The sequence below is a fragment of the Entelurus aequoreus genome, linkage group LG08 (assembly GCF_033978785.1).
Source record: "Entelurus aequoreus isolate RoL-2023_Sb linkage group LG08, RoL_Eaeq_v1.1, whole genome shotgun sequence".
Taxonomy (NCBI): domain Eukaryota; kingdom Metazoa; phylum Chordata; class Actinopteri; order Syngnathiformes; family Syngnathidae; genus Entelurus; species Entelurus aequoreus.
Window position 1 is genome coordinate 46686849 of NC_084738.1, and position 19538 is coordinate 46706386.

General features: G+C 42.9%; 2 protein-coding genes across 5 annotated transcripts; both read left to right on the top strand.

Moving 5' to 3' along the window:
* The first annotated feature begins 195 nt into the window (after positions 1–195).
* Positions 196–10455, top strand: LOC133655960 (cell surface glycoprotein 1-like). The gene is made up of 10 exons (XM_062056635.1): positions 196–282; positions 719–786; positions 877–980; positions 1057–1212; positions 1280–1408; positions 4856–4976; positions 5067–5242; positions 5319–6948; positions 9843–9926; positions 10372–10455. Exons 3-10 carry the CDS (start codon positions 912–914, stop codon positions 10383–10385), a joined length of 2379 nt encoding a protein of 792 aa, XP_061912619.1. The 5' UTR covers positions 196–282; positions 719–786; positions 877–911; the 3' UTR covers positions 10386–10455.
* LOC133655961 (germ cell-specific gene 1-like protein) lies at positions 10450–19400 on the top strand. 4 transcript variants are annotated; one of them, XM_062056640.1, is made up of 8 exons: positions 10450–12352; positions 14916–15231; positions 15491–15754; positions 16406–16600; positions 16665–16724; positions 17031–17189; positions 17259–17370; positions 17457–19400. In XM_062056640.1, the coding sequence occupies exons 3-8, from the start codon at positions 15559–15561 to the stop codon at positions 17947–17949; spliced, it is 1215 nt and encodes a 404-aa protein (XP_061912624.1). In that variant the 5' UTR covers positions 10450–12352; positions 14916–15231; positions 15491–15558; the 3' UTR covers positions 17950–19400. The 4 variants fall into 4 exon arrangements, with proteins under 4 accessions (XP_061912624.1, XP_061912620.1, XP_061912621.1 ...); XM_062056636.1 differs by having other exon boundaries at positions 14916–15754; XM_062056637.1 differs by lacking the exon at positions 10450–12352 and adding an exon at positions 12376–12762 and having other exon boundaries at positions 14916–15754.
* Positions 19401–19538: the final 138 nt, after the last annotated feature.

The following is a 19538-nucleotide window of genomic DNA, read 5'->3' on the forward strand; positions in this document are numbered from 1 at the left end:
GCCTGAGTAGCTGGACAGGACAAACAAACAAACAAACAAAAGAAATGTGTCTTCTTGTTGTTTGTCTCCCTCCCCCTGTTTTGTGTGGTGTTTTGTGCGCCTTTACATTGCCAACATTTCAATGTATACTAAATATAAAAAATCCTGAATACATCGTATATTAAAAAAAATCATAGTGTAGTAAATGACGCTGCAGTAAGTGGGGGCGTGATCTCAGCAAAAACCGGAAACGGAAGCTTTCGTGTCGCGTCGTCACCTCGAAGATCTCTGCCTGTTTTCAGGGTTAGTAGCATCATTTTGCTTATATTGTGCACGCTTTCGTCACATTTCATACGCGCCAGATGAGCACGACTTGTAAACATTTACTGGACGACGTTTATTGGAATCTAGCTGTCGTCTCGTGTCCCAAATGGAGCATGTTAAGACGAATGTCGCGGGTTGACAGCGACGCTTCTGCGCCGCCATGTTGGCTCCTCTCTACCGCTCTCCGAGGTTCTGAAAGCCGGCGACAAACATGCTAGTTTTGTTCTTTGTGAGAATTTAAGTCCTGTATTAATGTCTTTTTCACCTTGGAAATTATTTACTCGACTAGCCGTTAACTTAGCATCGGAGGCTACCCGAAGCTAGTTACAATTATAGAACCAAGGTTTACTGGAATGTTCTAGAATATTTCCAAGCCACTGTCACTGATTCTACTGTTTGTGTTGACTCCCTGCAGCCTTCAGGAGGAGGGCAGAGCAGCGCAATGAGCCATTAGCTGCTCTCAAGCGTGCCTCATAGATTTAGGTATGTGTTGTGGCTACACCACACATGCCTACGTACTGTACTTACTGTACATATATTAATAGTGTATGTGTGGTAACACCGCTTACTCAGACTTTGGACTCCTGGTTTCTCCATCAGCAGACATCATGACATCCTCAATGCTTCGCAGACAACTGAAGAACCTGGTCCAGAACTATTCTGAGGCCGAGGTTAAGGTAGAACAGCCTCCTCTGGTATATTTCCTCAGCGGAAAACGTTGTTTTTTGTGATACAGTAAATGTTCCGTTGCAGGTTCGAGAAGCCACCTCCAACGACCCCTGGGGGCCCTCCAGCTCACAGATGGCCGACATCTCCGACCTGACCTACAACGTGGTGGCCTGCAATGAGATCATGACCATGCTGTGGAAACGTTTAAAGGACGACAAGAACTGGAGGCACATCCACAAGGTAACACTGAGGCTAATTGTCACAACATTCATCTTTTCTAGCACTTTCTCTACTTTGTCAATTCCAGTCGCTGACCCTGCTGGAGTACTTGCTGAAGACTGGAGACGACCGCGTGCTCCTGAAAATGAAGGACAACGTCTACATCGTCAAAGCCCTCACAGAGTATCGCTTTGTGGAGAAAGATGGCAAAGATCAGGTAGATGCAACTTCCTTTTTATGGATGGGGCTTTGTGGGTTCCATAGTAACCATAATGACGTGTAGACTCCATTAAATGTTTAACTTTTACATAAGGCTGGGCGACATATCGCCCAGCCTTATGTAAAAGTTATGTATATACTCGATGTATCGCGGGTTTGTATCTGTGCGATGTAGAAAATGACTATTTCGTGAATATTCGAGTATATGTTCCCACGCAGTTGCTTTTAGCTGCGGTCATTACACTATAGGCTTTTCTCACTCTTTCTTGTCGCTTATTCTCACAGAGACATAAAACAAGCGCACCTTGTTACATACGTCACATACTGTCGCAAGTGCAACGTCATACGCCCTTGCCGAGCAGAGAGGTTAGCGGCATGGGTAACGTTAGCTGTGGCAGGTGGTGCATTGATTGATTGATTGATTGAGACTTTTATTAGTAGGTTGCACAGTGAAGTACATATTCCGTACAATTGACCACTAAATGGTAACACCCGAATAAGTTTTTCAACTTGTTTAAGTCGGGGTCCACTTAAATTGATTCATGATACAGATATATACTATCATATATACTATCATCATAATACAGTCATCACACAAGATAATCACATTGAATTATTTACATTATTTACAATCAGGAGTGTGGAGGGGGGGTGGGGGGGGCGGGGGGGGGGGATATGGACAGCAAGTAGTGGACATAGAGAGAGAGAGAGAGAGAGAGAGAGAGAGAGAGAGAGAGAGAGAGAGAGAGAGAGAGATCAGAAGGCATAAGAAAAAGAATCTGCATTTGATTGTTTACATTTGATTATTAGCAATCCGGGGAGGGTGTTAGTTTAGGGTTGTAGCTGCCTGGAGGTGAACTTTTATAGCGGTTTTGAAGGAGGATAGAGATGCCCTTTCTTTTATACCTGTTGGGAGCGCATTCCACATTGATGTGGCATAGAAAGAGAATGAGTTAAGACCTTTGTTAGTTCGGAATCTGGGTTTAACGTGGTTAGTGGAGCACCCCCTGGTGTTGTGGTTATGGCGGTCATTTACGTTAAGGAAGTAGTTTGACATGTACTTCGGTATCAGGGAGGTGTAGCGGATTTTATAGACTAGGCTCAGTGCAAGTTGTTTAACTCTGTCCTCCACCTTGAGCCAGCCCACTTTAGAGAAGTGGGTAGGAGTGAGGTGGGATCTGGGGTGGAGGTCTAGAAGTAACCTGACTAGTTTATTCTGAGATGTTTGGAGTTTAGATTTGAGGGTTTTGGAGGTGCTAGGGTACCAGGAGGTGCATGCGTAATCGAAAAAGGGTTGAACGAGAGTTCCCGCCAGAATCCTCAAGGTGCTTTTGTTGACCAGAGAGGAAATTCTGTAGAGAAATCTCGTTCGTTGGTTAACCTTTTTGATTACCTTGGTTGCCATTTTATCACAGGAAAGGTTAGCCTCTAGAATGGAACCTAGGTAGGTGACCTCATCTTTCCTGGTGATGACACTGTCACCTACTTTTATGGTGAAGTGATTGACTCTCTTAAGTTTGATGTGGGACCCAAACAGGATGGATTCTGTTTTACCCAAGTGGATGGATAGCTTGTTGTCAGCGAGCCAGGTGCAAGTTCTACAGAGCTCAGCACTGAGGATTTTCTCCACCTGTGACTTGTCCTTGCCGGATACCAGCAGGGCAGAGTCATCCGCAAACAAAAACAATTCACAGTCACATGCCGATGACATGTCGTTTATGTATATTAGGAACAGTAAAGGTCCCAATATACTGCCTTGGGGGACTCCACAGTTCACCGAGAGGGGGGGGGACACGGTGCCGTTCACCTCTACCACCTGCTCCCTCCCCTCCAAGTAAGACTGCATCCAGCTCCAAGAGGTTTTGTTAAATCCGATTGCTCTGAGCTTATCCAACAGTATAGCGTGGTTAACGGTGTCAAAGGCCTTCTGAAGGTCCAGCATGACCATGCCGCAGTATTTGCCCGCGTCCACCTCATGTTTGATGTGGTCGGTCAGATAGAGAAGGCATGTGTCAGTGGAGTGGTTAGTTCTGAAGCCGGATTGGAATTTGTACATGAGTTTATTAGTGGCAAGGTAACTATCGACCTGTTCATAAACTATTTTCTCCATTACTTTCGAAATGGAGCTGAGAATAGAAACAGGTCGGTAGTTGCCAGGTTCCAATTTGCTTCCTTTTTTAAAGAGGGGAGTTACTCTTGCTATCTTAAAATCTTTTGGTACTTGGCCTTGTGTAATTGATAGGTTTATTATGTGCGTGATGATCGGGGCAATGATGGAGGCAGAGTCCCTGAGGAATCTGGAGGGAATATTATCAAGGCCGGTGGCCTTGTTAGGGTGGAGCGCGCTCAATTTTTTAAACACCTCATCAGCTGTGACCATTTCTAATTTGAAATCATTGTTGGATACTCCTAGCTTTCTGTAGAAGGCTTTAATGTGTTCTACACCAAAGCGACCAGAGTGGTGGGACAGCTTGAGCAGTGCGAGTGGTAATACGAGAGAGAGAAGGTGCGAATCTGGTAACAAATGGATAAAGAAGAATTCATTCCCAAGAAAAACAGCACGGGGTCAATCGTCTGGCGGTGGTTTGGCTTCAAGCGAGAAGATGTTGAACAGACAATCGTAATATGTAAAGTATGCGGCAAAAGCGTTGCCACAAAAAGTAGCAGCACTACTAATTTGTCACCCGCTACAAGAATGAAGAGTGCTTGAAACTCTGCATGTCAACATCTCCGGCCGGTGCCACACCCAACAAAATGCCGAAGCAACCAGCACTCACCCAATTGAACCTGGCATCTTCCATTTCCAGATCAACACCGTATGAAAAAAATAGTCAACAACAGACTAGGTCCGCAGGAACCTACCACATAGCGAAGGACATACACAATTTGATTTCCTATTATGCAGTTAATTTTGATTTTACAGTTTTTGAAATATCTTGTGTGACATCATGCACAAAAGTGCACTTTACTTGTTTTAATATATTGTAGTGGCGTTCTGTACAAAAAGTCATCTTAGTGACATCGTGCACTAATAGCTTGTTTTAAAATGTCTCTGACAATCTTGCACTTTCTGTTTTAAAATTACATGAACGTTTGTGCTACTGCTTAATAACTGTTTAATAAATACTGTTTTAGTAAATTGACTTAGTTGTGAGTTCCCTCTCTGCATGAAAGTTAAAAATTTGCATATATTATTGCAATAATGTTTTAATGTAGACACATAGAATCATCATACTGGTGTGATTATATACATCAAGTGTTAATTCAAGGCTAAGGCAAAATATCGAGATATATATCGTGTATTGTGACATGGCCTAAAAATATTGAGATATTAATAAAAGGCCATATCGCCCAGCCCTACTTTTGCACATAGCATCATAGCTATCTTTCAGTTGCTATTTTTACTAATTGCCTGTGTGTGTGTGCATGTGTGCTTGCGTGTCAGGGTTCAAATGTGAGAGAGAAGGCCAAGGTGGTTCTTGTTCTCATGGAGGATGATGAGAAACTAAAAGAAGAAAGAGACTTTGCTGTAAAGACCAGAGAGAAGACATCTAAAGGTGCTGCAGGTAAGACTTTAGTTAAAAGTAACACAAGATTAATATCTTGGCTCGACTGTTCCTGTCTGACAGATTGACTAACTAACATTGACGTGACAGCCTCATCGTCAGACACCGTCATGGATCCTAACTACAAGCCGTGTTACGTTGTCGGATCCTCGGGTCTTCCATCCCTAGACAACATTCCCTCAGTGGCCGACCTGACTGCTTCCTTTGCCGCCCGCAAGGAGGAACGCATCAAACAAGAAGTGCAAAAGAAAGAGACTGAGAGGAGGGTGAGCTGTGGTGCAATGTACTTGTGGGAAGAAGTCAACAAGAAATAAATGTTTAGTGTGTGCTTCACTTCTCCAGGCAAAATTGTCCGATGATGAGCTCAAGTGGGAGGATGCAGGAAAAGGAGAAGGTGATGTCCAAGACGCCTGGGGGGGAAACAAGAAGAAGGAGGAGGAGGTCAAAACAGAGCCCTGGGGGGCGCCAAAGGAAGCCACTGATCCTTGGGGCGCAACTTCCAGACCCGACGCATCCGTAGCTGGTTCTGCTAAAACTGATAAGAATTCTTTTGACTTTTCATCAAAGAACGGAGACGCTCTTAAGGACAAGCCAGACCCATTTACCGTTTCACCCGAAAGAGGCGATCCATTTGTGGCCCAAAATGATTCCACGGCAAAAAAAATGTCACCAAATGACGAAGAAGATATATCGGCTACTCCCGAAAATGAAACGCATCCATTCAGTTCATCTAACAGCGACCCATTTATTGCCCCCAAAGACGACCCATTCAATGCCCACAAAGAAGACCCATTCAACGCCCCTAAAGACGACCCATTCAACGCCCCTAAAGACGACCCATTCAACGCCCCTAAAGACGACCCATTCAACGCCCCCAAAGACGACCCATTCAACACCCCTGAAGACGACCCATTCAACGCCTCTAAAGACGACTCGTTCAACGCCCCCAAAGACGACCCGTTCAACGTCCCCAAAGACGACCCGTTCAACGTCCCCAAAGACGACCCATTCAACGCCCCCAAAGACGACCCATTCAAAGCCCCCAAAGACGACCCCTTTAACGCCCCCAAAGACGACCCCTTTAACGCCCCCAAAGACGACCCCTTCAACGCCTCTAAAGACGACCCCTTCAACGCCCCCAAAGACGACCCCTTCAACGCCCCCAAAGACGACCCCTTCAACTCCCCCAAAGACGACCCCTTCATCTCCCCCAAAGACGACCCCTTCAACTCCCCCAAAGACGACCCCTTCAACGCCCTTAAAGATGACCCCTTTAACACCCATAAAGACGACCCCTTCGGTGCTCCCGAAGACGACCCCTTCGGCTCCCCCAAAGATGACCCCTTCAGCACCCCTAAAGACGACCCGTTTAATGCTCCCAAAGATGATCCACTCAAATCCCCTGGAGATGACCCGTTCAACGTCCCCAAAGATGACCCATTTGATTCCCCTAAAGACGACCCGTTTAATGCCCCTAAAGACGACCCATTCAGTACCCCTAAAAACGGCGACAAGTTTAGTGCCCTGAAAGACGACTCATTTAGTACCCCAAAAGATGACCGGTTTAACACCCAGGAAAACAACGACCCCAAAGCTGACCCTTTCAGCGCCCCTGAAGATGGCGACCCATTTAGCACACCTAAAGAAAAAGCCCCCTCAAAAGAAAACGTTTTGTCAGCAACTTGTGCGGATGCTGAAGAGTCGCCCCCCTGTAAGGACGAGCCTTTTTCTGCCCCTGCTAAAGAGTACCCCTTTGCAGTCCAGTCTGACGCATCGTCAGACCCCTTCATTGCCCCTCCACTGAGCTCGCCCCAAGGCGGGGGAGACATGTGGGGTACCCCTCCATGCTCTGCACCCACCCCTGGCTCGGATCCTTGGGGGACTGGACCGAGCGCTTCTTCACCTGTTGATGGTGGCAATCCGTTCGGGGACGGTGCTACCAAGGCAGACAATGACCCATGGGGGGGCGCAGGTAAGGAAGATAATTGTGTTCCAAAATGTTCTCTAGTCTTTGGCCCCGTTTACACTGCACACCAAATCTGATTTTTTTTTTTGGCCTCAAGTAACACAGTTCTGATTTTTTTCTGCCAGTCTAAACGCTCCAAAGTGCTTCAAATCTGATCTTTTGGCATCAGATTCAGGCTACATCAGAAGGTGGTCCTGAATCCGATTGGAATCTGATCTTTTCAAATGTGACTGCAGTCTAAACGCAATCCACCTTGTATGTGACCTGAATCTGATTTTTTCGTCAGCTTTGGGCAAGCTATGTCACACGTGTGCGCCGGAAAGACGCAGATAGATGCCAGCGTAAATGGATATTTCATCACAACATCTTGATTTGGTTTTTATTTAAGACGACCAAATTTCCGGTGCATCACTTGTGAATACTGCACAGATAATAGGCTATATATAATATATTTATATATATTTTGATTCCGAAGAAATAGCGATTGTTGAAAGACCGAATTTGATGCTGTGGCGCATTTGCTTACATGTAAGTTGAAAAATAAAGCTCACGTAGATCCACGCTGATGTCCGTGTTTCCTCTACTTAACAGCCATAAAAAGATTACAACTAGGGCTGCAACAACTAATCGATTAAAATCGATTATAAAAATAGTTGCCGATTAATTTAGTCATCGATTCGTTGGATCTATGCTATGCGCATGCGCAGAGGCAATTTTTTTTTTTTTTTTTATAATTTTAATTTTTTTTTTTTAATAAACCTTTATTTATAAACTGCAACATGTACAAACAGCTGAGAAACAATAATAAAACTAAGTATGGTGCCAGTATGCTGTTTCTTTTCAATAAAATACTGGAAAGGATAGAAATGTAGTTTGTCTCTTTTATCCGATTATTAATCGATTAATCGAAGTAATAATCAACAGATTAATCGATTATCAAATTAATCGATAGTTGCAGCCCTAATTACAACCCTCCCAAATATATTACACTATACACATCCATTCATACATTATATTAATTACATTTACTTTCACGTAAAAACACTCAATTTTAAGGTGTGAATCGTAAATAAAAACAGAATACAATGATTTGCAAATCCTTTTCAACTTATATTCAATTGAATAGACTGCAAAGACAATATATTTAATGTTCAAACTGAGAAACTTAATTTTTTTTGCAAATAATTATTAACTTAGAATTTAATGGCAGCAACACATTGCAAAAAAGTTGGCACTAGGGCATTTTTACCACTGTGTTACATGGCCTTTCCTTTTTTCATTTTAACAGCACTCAGTAAAAGTTTAAGAACTGAGAGACCAATTTTTGAAGCTTCTCAGGTGGAATTATTTCCCATTCTTGCTTGATGTAATGCTTAAGTTGTTCAACAGTCCGGGGTCTCCGTTGTGGCATTTTACGCTTCATAATGCGCCACACATTTTCTATGAGAGACAGGTCTGGACTACAGGCAGGCCAGTCTAGTACCCGCAATCTTTTACTACGAAGCCACGCTGTTGTAACACGTGCAGAATGTGGCTTGGTGTTGTCTTGCTGAAATAAGCAGGGGCGTCCATGGAAAAGACGTTGCTTGGATGCTGGCTTTTGAACTTTGCGCCTATAACAGTCCGAATGGTTCTTTTCCTCTTTGGTCCGGAGGACACGACGTCCACAGTTCCCAAAAACTATTTGAAATGTGGACTCGTCAGACCACAGAACACTTTTACACTTTGCATCAGTCCATCTTAGATGAGCTTGGGCCCAGCGAAGCTGGCGGCGTTTCTGGGTGTTGTTGATAAATGGTTTTCGTTTTGCATAGTAGAGTTTTAATTTGCACTTACAGATGTAGCGACGAACTGTAGTTACTGACAGTGGTTTTCTGAAGTGTTCCTTAGCCCATGTGGTGATATCCTTTACACACTGATGTCGGTTTTTGAGGCAGTACCGCCTGAGGGATCGAAGGTTCGTAATATCATCGCTTACGTGCAGTGATTTCTCCAGATTCTCTGAATCCATCCATCCATTTTCTACCGCTTATTCCCTTCGGGGTCGCGGGGGGCGTTGGAGCCTATCTCAGCTACAATCGGGCGGAAGGCAGGGTACACCCTGGACAAGTCGCCACCTCATCACAGGGCCAACGCAGATAGACAGACAACATTCACACTCACATTCACACACTAGGGCCAATTTAGTGTTGCCAATCAACCTATCCCCAGGTGCATGTTTTTGAACCTTTTGATGATATTACGGACTGTAGATGGGGAAATCCCTAAATTCCTTGCAATAGCTCATTGAGAAATGTTCTTAAACTGTTGGACAATTTGCTCACGCATTTGTTCACAAAGTGGTGACCCTCGCCCCATCCTTGTTTGTGAATGACTGAGCATTTCATGGAAGCTGCTTTTATACCCAATCATGGCACCCACCTGTTCCCAATTAGACTGTTCACTTGTGGGATGTTTCAAATAAGTTTTTTATTGTAACATGTTGCAGGCATCAAATTCTAAATCAGCTAATATTTGCAAAAGATACAAAGTTTACCAGTTCGAACGTTAAGTATCTTGTCTTTGTAGTCTATTCAATCAATAAGTTGAAAAGGATTTGCAAATCATTGTATTCTGTTTTTATTTACAATTTACACAACGTGCCAACTTCACAGGTTTTGGGTTTTGTAGTAGCGATTTCCTTTGTTTTCACTTTATCGAAGTGCGCATGCAAGTGACGTCAAGGCCACATTGGGGCCTGTGCGCGTTTACACTGGAGTCTGATAAAAATTACATTTTACTTGCAGAGTAAACAGTCAGCTAGAAAAAATCTAATCTAAAAAAAATCAGATTTGGGCCACTTTGGCCTGGGGTGCAAACATTGTCATTGTGATCTGAGACACATCCTCCTCCCTGTGAAGGTCCTGATGACGCTTGGGGGGCGTCTTCCCCCCCAGCAAACGACCCATTTGGAGACGGCGCCTGTAATGCCAAAGGAGGTGCAGGTAAACATGGTGACTATTGTCTTGTCTACTGTCTGTCCTCCAGAACGCTGACATTCACTTCGAACAGTGGTCCCCAACCTTTCTGTGGGGGGTTTAAAAAAAAAAAAAAACATTTTTTTTCCCCCCCCCATAAAGAAATACAATCATGTGTGCTTATGGACTGTATCCCTGCAGACTGTATTGATCTATATTGCTATATAATGTATATATTGTGTTTTTTAAGTTGATTTAATTTAAAAAAATAAATAAAAAAGTCTTTTTTTTTTTAAATTCTTTGTGCGGCCCGGTACCAAGCGCCGCAGCCCGGTGGTTGGGGACCACTGTTCTAGAACATTCTCTTGTCTGCTTCCTTCTGTCTTGTCAGCTCTCTATGTTAACTAACTAGCTCACTAACTCGCAGACTAACTGACCAACCCGCTGCTTTGCTCTCTTTTCCTCTTTCAAGAAAAAACCTTCTAGAGTCCAATGGAGCATTGTTTGCTGCGCCACAGGATGTGTTCATAAAGACTGCTTTTTTTTTTTGGGGGGGGGGGGGTTGGATCTGTGGGGGGTGTGGCTGCTTGACTCGGACCGCCTGCTTTGTTGTCCCGCTCCTAGCATGACACGCCTCCAAAAAGGATCGATGAGTGATAGTCTCCATGGTTACAGTCATGTGACAGGCAGAGAGGAGCACAGACAGAGTGACTCATGAATATTAATCAGTGGTGTGTATGATGGCGTGTATTGTGTTTGTTAGTGTTACGTGTGTGTAGATGTTAGCAATAGCATTAGCATTAGCGATGTCTTGGCTCTTCTCTGCTGGCACCAAGTGTCCAGAGCTGGTGGTTTGACTTGTGTTTACATTTTGTCCTAGCCCCCTGCTTGTCACCACGTTATTGACCGAGTGTGTGTGCGCTTATGTATATAGTGCTGATCACAGATGAACCTTACAATCATTATTATTTGTTGATTTGTAGCTTGATTATTTATTGATGCCATGATGCAGCAAATGTAAAAATTCAGGTAGATGTGTGTTGTGGTTGTTGTAGTGATGATGGTGAAGATGAAATGATTGAAAATCAACTCGGCAACCAACGGTGTCTTTATCTTCCGTCTTTGTCGCTAACATGCTAACATTCTCCTCCATTGTGCGAATCATTTGTAATAATTACCCAACCAATCATCTTTGAATAAACGGTCATTTAAATACACAATTAGGACCCATCATGAAAGAAATGCGCTTGTTAACCTGGTGAAACTACATTATACATGCAAATGAGGAATGAAATGACAAGAGACTTAATCATTCGCATATGAAATAGAAAATTATGAGTGCACTACAATGAAGGATGCAATAAGAAATATGTTGGCTGAGGCAAACAAAATTATTTGAATGGTCTCCTTGTTTTTTTTACTGTGACCACAAGAGGGGGACAAATACACACTCGCGAGGAATAATTAAAGTGCGATGTTGGATGGGTCACTGAGTTGGTTGTGTTACCTGATTTATGTTTGTATTGTTTAATGACAGAGTCATGGAAATAGTGTGTGTGAGACGTGCTTGCATGTACATGATTAGTATTGGTTGTTGCTGATGTAAATAGTGAAATACTGTATATTTCTGTATATTATCAGGTGAATATTTATTGTTGGAGCAAAGTTCAGCTTTTTGTGGCTCTAAAAGAAGCGATGAGGATAAATAAAGGATAAGTCAACCATGACTTTATTGAAAATATTGCAGTATTTCCATCCTGCATTCATCACATTTATTATTCAAATAAAAAAACAGCAGCACAAATTTCACAATGAAGTTTTTGTGGGTCAATCAAACTACAAGACTGGCTGGCCCAGAGGTGTCAAATAATAATTTATCCAGGTAGTTAATTGTCCATGGCATATGTGCTTGTGAGTTTTTATGGACGGTGTGGGAGACAAAAAGTGAGCAAAAAATATGAAAAGCAAAATGTTTAGAAATACCAATTAACTTTTTTATGTCACTGGCAAAACAAAGTCACATGTGAGAGCTGTGTTGGGCGGTGGGTTGGATTTAATTAGGACATGAGTCTTAAAGATGAAGATGACAGCTGACGTTGCATTGGTCTAAAGTGACGAGCTGTCTGAACTGGGCTCTTATCCGTTCCTAAAGCCTCCAGATGTCAGACAGTTCAAACACGCCAGCTCGTTCTCTAAAGCCTGATTGAAGATGCGAGTCCACCATGAGACCTCCTCGTCCTGTATTAATCGCTATAGGAGAACAGGTCAGGGGTCAGGCGTGTGAGAGGAAGAGGACGTGCGTGGTCCGGGAGCGAAGGGGTTTCGGAAAGTGACAGATGGACTTGTGAGGATTAGAAGCAAAGCTGCTGCGTTTGTGATGTGAGAAAGAAGGACGACGGAGAGAAAGTGGAAGACATCATCGTCTGGACTGAAGACCACATCTGTCCCTTCAGGTGAGTCCACCTTTTCACATTCTTGTCAATGATGAACGACCATGTGTCCAACTTGACTGGACACAGGCTTTTCATACCAGCAATTTTTAAAGATGATTGTTAGATTGAAATGTTTCATTTAAAGAGTGAAGATTATTTTCTGTAATGGAAGTGTAGGTTAATAATTAATCAGCACATGTGACGTTTAATTTTTGGCTCAAACGTCTTCGTGTTAAGGTGTCAAACATGAGCATTGCTGTTTTATTGTCTAAAATGTGTATGCACTTCTATTGGCTTACATCGCCAACTAGTGGTCTGGCATGCACATTACCATTAGGGGTGTAACATACAGTATTTGTAATCTGATTTTCCCTAAGGAACATTTGGAATGGTGCAGAGGAATACTGAATTGCCACAATAAGTAAGGAGCAGTAAGTGTACATACTAGTACTGAGTTGTACTTCTACAAGAAAAATATTATATTTTTTTATCCGCAAGTACTGCAATTCTACGAGAAAAGTTATACTTCTATAAAAATAAAGAATTGTTTTATGTGTAAATACTGCAATTGTACAGAAAACAAGTTTTCCTCCTGAGAAAAAAATAATCGTTTGTATGCATAAATACTGCAACTGTAGGAGAAAGAAAGTTGTACTTCTCTTGAGAGAAATATTTAATTTATTAAGGCTGTGAAACTTCAGGCACCACATGATTTGATTTGATTCTTGGTGGTAATGATTCGATTCAGAATTGATACTCTGTTTAAAAATATTCTTGATTCAAAATTAATATTTTTTAATAACATTGAGTGCTAGTTCAATGATTAAAAGTCAAATACAAATAAGGCAACTGGAGAAGTATCCTGCACTTCTTTCTTCTAAAGTAAAACTGTCCAGCAGATATGGGCATCTACATCTACAATATGATTTGCCTTAGTGGCTGGACAGGACAGATTAAAAAAAAAAAGTTGAAATTTATATTTTATTTTTTTAATCGATTAAGAATCACTACAAAAAGGAATTGCGATTCATTCGAAAATCTTTTTTTTTTCACTCCTAGTCTCTATGCGCTCATACTGTAAAAAATACTGAAAAAAGTTGCACTTCTACAAGAAAAAGTTATTACTTTTATGCGCAAATACCATAATTTAATGAGAAAAAAGTTGTCTCTTGAGAGAAAATTATCATTATTCTTCACAAATACTGCAATTTACCAAAAAAGTTGTCTTTGAGAGGGAAACAAGTTTTATATTTGCAAATACTGCAATTTTACAAGAAAGAAAGAAAGTTGTACTTCTACAAGAAATAAATATTATTTTATGTGAAAATACTAAAATTTTAGGTGAAAAAAGTACTACAAGAGAAAAGGCAATCATTTTTATTAAGTAATTCTGCAATTTTCCGGTCAAAAATGTGCACTACAAAAAAAATTGCAGTGTTTTTGCATTAAAAAAATATTTTTTCAAAGTACATATGTGCAAATACTGCAATTTCACAAGTCATTTTTTATGTGCTAATGCTGCAATATTACAAGAAAAAAGGTTGACGTTTGCTTGAGAAAAACATTGTTTTATGGGCAAATGCTGTAAATTTATGAGAAAACAGATGTACTTCTACAGGAATAAGTTATTGTTTTTATGTGCTAATACTGCAGTTTTACGAGAAAAAATTTTGTCCTTCGCTTGAATTTTTTTAAAGTGAGAATATACTGTAATTCTACAAGAAAAAAATTGTATTATGAAAAGTTTTTATAAGCACATCTACAAGAAAAAGTAATTGGTTTTATGTGCCAATACTGCAATTTTACGACAAAAAGTTGTACCATGAAAAAAGTAATTGTTTTTATTGGCAATTTTCAGAGAATAAAGGTTATAAAAACTAGTGGAAAAGTAAATGTTTAGAAAAGCAAATACTGAACTTTTACGAGAAAAAAATAGTATTACAGAAATTGTTTTTATGCGCAAATACTGCAAAAAAAGTTGTACTTCTACATAAAAAATTATTTGTTTTTCAGTATATGCAACACTGAAATCATACAAAGAAAAACATTGTACCTCAAAGAGAAAACAATGTTTTTATGGGTAAATACTGCAATTTTATTAGAAATAAATTATGCTAAGACATGAAATCGTAATTGTTGACGTGAGCAAATTCTGCAATTTTACTAGGAAAAATTGCAGTATAGTTTTTATGTGCAGTACTGAAAATAAACAAGGAAAAAAGTTGCACTTTTAAGACAAAACGTTTTATTAGGGAAAGCATTTATAAAGTAAAAATTACTTCGATGAGATAAAGTCATCTTTTAATCTACAAACACTTCAATTTTACGAGGAAAGGAGTAGCCATGTCATGAACAAAATCTGAATTTTACAAGAAATTATTGGAATTATACAATATATAAATGTCATAAAATTGTACAAAAAGAGCCAATTTAAAACACATAATCTATGACTGTTTTTATTAGTGTGTGTCGTTTGCCAAAATGTCTTTGTTTAGGATTACACAAAACTCACCAGACGCGTGTTGAACTCTACCTTCTACCTGCTTGGTCATTTGACTTCATGATGTTTGTGTTCCTGGTTCAGGTGGTGGTCCTCACACGGAGACAAAGACCGGGTGAGATTAAAACGGATTACTAGGCACAGAGGTGGTTTTGAGACTCAATCCGCCGGCGAGGAAGTACAGGAGCAGGCGGGTCTTGTGCTGATTAATTGTGGCGAGCGGAGGATAAGACTTAGACGTTTATCTTCATCCCTGGGAAGACACGGTGGTCACAGATGTGAGCGTCAGGATGGGATAGTTTGTGCATTCCATAAGGCCAGAATGTGCCGGAAGACCAGAGTGAAGCTGGGCTGCTTTCTTCCCTCCTCCAACCTCTGGCCCGCACATCTGGATCTTTGAGTGATTAAATCTTCATCTTCCTCCACGCTGCCCGACCCCTTGACCTCCGCTCATCCACTGTTCTCCTAGCCACGCCCCATTCCCTCCATCGTTACACACATCCTCTTTTTTTTACTTCCCCTCTGACCTTTGCTCTACTTCTCAAACATTCCTAATCCCCTTTCCTCACTCTTCTACTCTTCACGCTCGCATCCCTCACCATGTCGGCCAATTCATCAACACGTCTCTCCTCCCCGCTCTGATTTTTTGCCCACGGTAGCACGAAGCCTACCGCCACCGCCACCCTGACTCCTCTGAGCCTCATCCAGGACCGCCGCCCGGGCCGCCATGTTGGAGAAGATGTCCAGACGCAACCGGTCGCTCCTGTCGTTGTCGCTGACCTCACTGGCGCTCACCTTGTCCGTGTCGGCCTTCTGCACGTCCTATTGGTGCGAGGGGACCCACAAGGTGGTCAAGCCGCTCTGCCTGTCGCCCGTCAAGATGAAGAACTGCGGTCAGAACAACAGCCAGCCCTACACCACAGGTGAGCGCGCCCCCTGCTGAACAGGAAGTAACCAAGGGTTACTCGTGCGCGGGCCACCACGACAAACAAAGAAGACGAAACAAATCGTCAACGATTACGACGATTCATCACTTGATTCCTATAATCCGGCTTTGTTGCTAATCTCAGAACTCTCTGCTATCTGGGTTTATCTATGCTAATCCTGCTTGTTTACATGTGCCAAACACTCCTATAGCAAGGGGTCCTAACCTTTCACTAAATCTAATAATAGTAAGCAATCATTTAGAATTTAAAATTATTAATAAAGTCAATTAATTATTCGGTAATTTCTATCACTTTAATAACCAAAATTGTAATAAAAATCAGCATTATACTGCTTAAAAAAAGAATGTGAATTTTTTGCCAAAGCCTAAAGATTTGCATCATGCTAGCAAGCTGCTTCCTGGTTGATGGAGGATGATGAGCAGACATTCTTATAGGTTTATTTCGCTACAGAAGTCGTGTCAAAGCTACGTGACATCATAACTTAATTTGCATAATCAGTAGAACAGAAAGTTCCATGCCTCCACATAAGGAAGGACCTTGTTGTGATGCTAGGTGGCTACATATTAGCGTCACTACTTCAAGCGTTCTGCCTTTTTTCGTCCATTGTTCTGCGTCTCTTCATCTCAGAGGCACCCACGCCAGACCCCAGGAACCCACCCTCCAATGTGACGCTGACGCCCAGGCAGAAGGAGGAGTTGGCAATCATCAGGAGGAAGCAGCTGGCCAACGCCGTCCACTACATCTGGGAGACGGGAGAGGACAAGTACATGCTGCGCTACTTCCACACCGGCTTTTGGCTCTCCTGTGAGAAGCACAACGAAGGTGAGGGACGATGACTGCGGTTTTCTGGAGGTTGCTATATACTGTGATGTGTCGGATCTTTCAGGTGAGGACCAGGAAGAAAAGTGTCGCAGTTTCATCGAGCTGACGCCAGGAGAGACTCAGGGTCAGTGTGCAGTGAATTTTACTTCTCTAGCGACTCAAAGCGCTTTACATAGTGAAACTCATTATCTACATCTTTAAGTTACATATAAACCAGTGTGGTGGCACTGGGAGCAGGTGAGTAGAGTGTCTTGCCCAAGGACACAACAGCTGTGACTAGAATGGCGGAAGCGGGAATCGGACCTGGAACCCTCAAGTTGCTGGCATGGCCGCTCTACTAACCGAGCCACGCCGCCCCAGTGGTCACATCCAACAGGCACCGGCAATGCCGTGTCACATTGACGTCCTTCCCCTCTGACTCCGCCCACAGGCGTCCTGTGGCTGTCGGTAATCAGCGAGTTCATGTACATCGGCCTGCTGGCCATGGGCTTCCTGCTCATGTGGGTGGAGGCCATTTGCCTGTGTGCCAAGAGGGAGATGAACGCCCTCAAGATCAATGCCTATGCCGCCATGTGCACCGTGCTGTCAGGTGACCCACGACTGCGTCTCCCATGAAGTCGGCTGAGGACCCCTAACGCGCGGCGGTGTGTGTTTGCAGGCCTGATGGGCATGATGGCCCACATGATGTACACCACCGTCTTTCAGATGACCGTCAGCATTGGCCCCAAAGACTGGAGACCTCAGACGTGGGACTACAGCTGGTCCTTCGCGTAAGTCCACTCCACCTCCACTGAAGAAATGTTCCAATCAGTCCGCCGCTAATGACCCCCCCCCCCCCTTTCTGCATTCCCCCCAGCATGGCGTGGCTGTCGTTCAGCTGCTGCATGGCGGCCGCCGTGGCCACGCTCAACTCCTACACCAAGACACTCATTGAGATGAAGCACCGTGCTCGCTTGCGGCTTGAGGAGGCCCGCTCCACCGCCCGCGCCCCTTCCTACGAAGAGGTGGTTCGAGCGGGTGGTGGGGTCTACTCCGTCAGCCAGCTGATCCACCTGGGCCAGCAGAGGGCACTCATGGACCCCCTTTGGCCTCGGGGAGTGGGCCCGGCCGTCGGGCCACTGGCCTGCAGTGCAGGCGGGGCACTGCTTGTCGGTGGCGGAGGGATTGGAGTCGGCGGAATGGGAGCCATCGCGATAGGATCAGGGGGACCTTTTGGGGAGCAGCCTGTGGGGGACCCTCATGGCTTAGTTGTGGTGGAAGGGTGCGGTATCGACGGCTGCGAAGACTGCGAGAGAGAGCTGGATGACATGGACTATGCTATGCAGGAGAGAGAGGATTCGCTTTGCTAGCACTTCTTCTGACACCTGCTGGCTTGGGGTGATACCATGGCTCTCACAAGCTAGCTGCTTAGTAGCAAACTTGTTAGCCACACTGGAGCAAACAAGTGTGCTGCTTTGTAGCAAACATGCTATCTTATTTGTAAGAAACAAGCTAGCTGATTTGTCGCAAAAATGTTAGCTGCTTTGTTGCACATTCAGGTGAGACTTTTAGCAGCATTCAAGCAACATGAACAGGTGAGTACTCTCTACCGGATCAGGTTTTGGGGATTTGTGGGTTAAGGATTTGGGAAGCAGTGACTCACTTATGTTGTATGGATGATTTTTTCTGGCAGTGTAGTTTTTTTTAAGTGTATTTATGGATTGAAGTATTTCATAGTGCCCCCAAATCCTAACTAATCTGCTGTGTGAACAATGTGTGGACTTTAGTTGAGAGTATTTTGCTATGCTGGAGTATTAAAGGGCTATTGTGTGAGAGTTTGCACATTGTAGACAGTGCATTGAATTTATCTATATGCACATGCTGGTGTACATTTTGTGAACATATATCAGGGATTAAAGAGCAGGACATAAAATTTAAAAGAAATATTTAAAGAGCAAACATGCAATATTCCCTTGTGTAACTTCAGGATTTGTCCAAGTTGAAGCATTTAATGAAAGAATGAAAGCTTTGGACCTGAGACAGATGCTCTGCTCAAGCTTATTGGAATAATCTGCACGCAGGCCGTGATTGACAGACAAACAAGGTCACCGTGTGCTATGTGGCCACTAATTACAAGTAGAAGGTAGAATTATACAACACTTTACAAACATAAAGAAACAAAGTTAATGTGGTCCATGAGAAAGATGTGAAATAAAACTGCAGATAAGACAAAATGCATCTGTTTTGCGTGAGCGAAGGAAAGAAAACCAAATGCCGCCATCTGTAGGCACACGCCGCAAAGGTAAAAAGAGAAAAAATCAAAAGAGAAACCTGTCTGTCTGTACTTTGAAATCCTCTTAAAATGTCAAGACTTTACTCAAACGTCACACTGTTGAAGGTACCTCGTTGGGTACACCAGCTCGTAGAAAAATATTAATAATCACTAAATAACTCTACTCGCACATAAGCAACAAGTTCCCCCTTGAAAGTCGACACTTTGTCCAAAACCCATGAGTTCATCTGTGTTTTTTCATGCAAGTATGAGGGTTGAAAAAATGCAATATCCTATGCATGTTTGAACGAGTGCAAATTCCTACCCGTAGATGAAAGAATGTTTATTCTTACTCATGGTTGAAAGACTGCATATTCCTACGAATGGTTGAAATAATTAAAAATCCTACCCACGGTTAAAAAGAGTGGGATGGAGGAAAGAGTGCATATTACTAGCCATGGTTAAAAGATTGCTTTTCCTACGGATGGTTGAAAGAGTGGGAATTCTTACCCATGGATGAAAGAGTGCGTTTTCCTACGGATGGTAGAAAGAGTGAAGTGAAGTGAAGTGAATTACATTTATATAGCGCTTTTTCTCAAGTGACTCAAAGCGCTTTACATAGTGAAACCCAATATCTAAGTTACATTCAAACCAGTGTGGGTGGCACTGGGAGCAGGTGGGTAAAGT

Coding starts and splice junctions, on each gene's coding strand:
- LOC133655961 (XM_062056636.1), top strand. CDS start 15,559: ATGTTGGAGAAGATGTCCAGACGCAACCGGTCGCTCCTGTCGTTGTCG. Junction 16,601..16,664: donor CTGTGAGAAGCACAACGAAG/GTGAGGGACGAT, acceptor CGGATCTTTCAG/GTGAGGACCAGGAAGAAAAG. Junction 17,190..17,258: donor CATGTGCACCGTGCTGTCAG/GTGACCCACGAC, acceptor GTGTGTTTGCAG/GCCTGATGGGCATGATGGCC.
- LOC133655960 (XM_062056635.1), top strand. CDS start 912: ATGACATCCTCAATGCTTCGCAGACAACTGAAGAACCTGGTCCAGAAC. Junction 981..1,056: donor ATTCTGAGGCCGAGGTTAAG/GTAGAACAGCCT, acceptor GTTCCGTTGCAG/GTTCGAGAAGCCACCTCCAA. Junction 5,243..5,318: donor AGAAAGAGACTGAGAGGAGG/GTGAGCTGTGGT, acceptor TCACTTCTCCAG/GCAAAATTGTCCGATGATGA.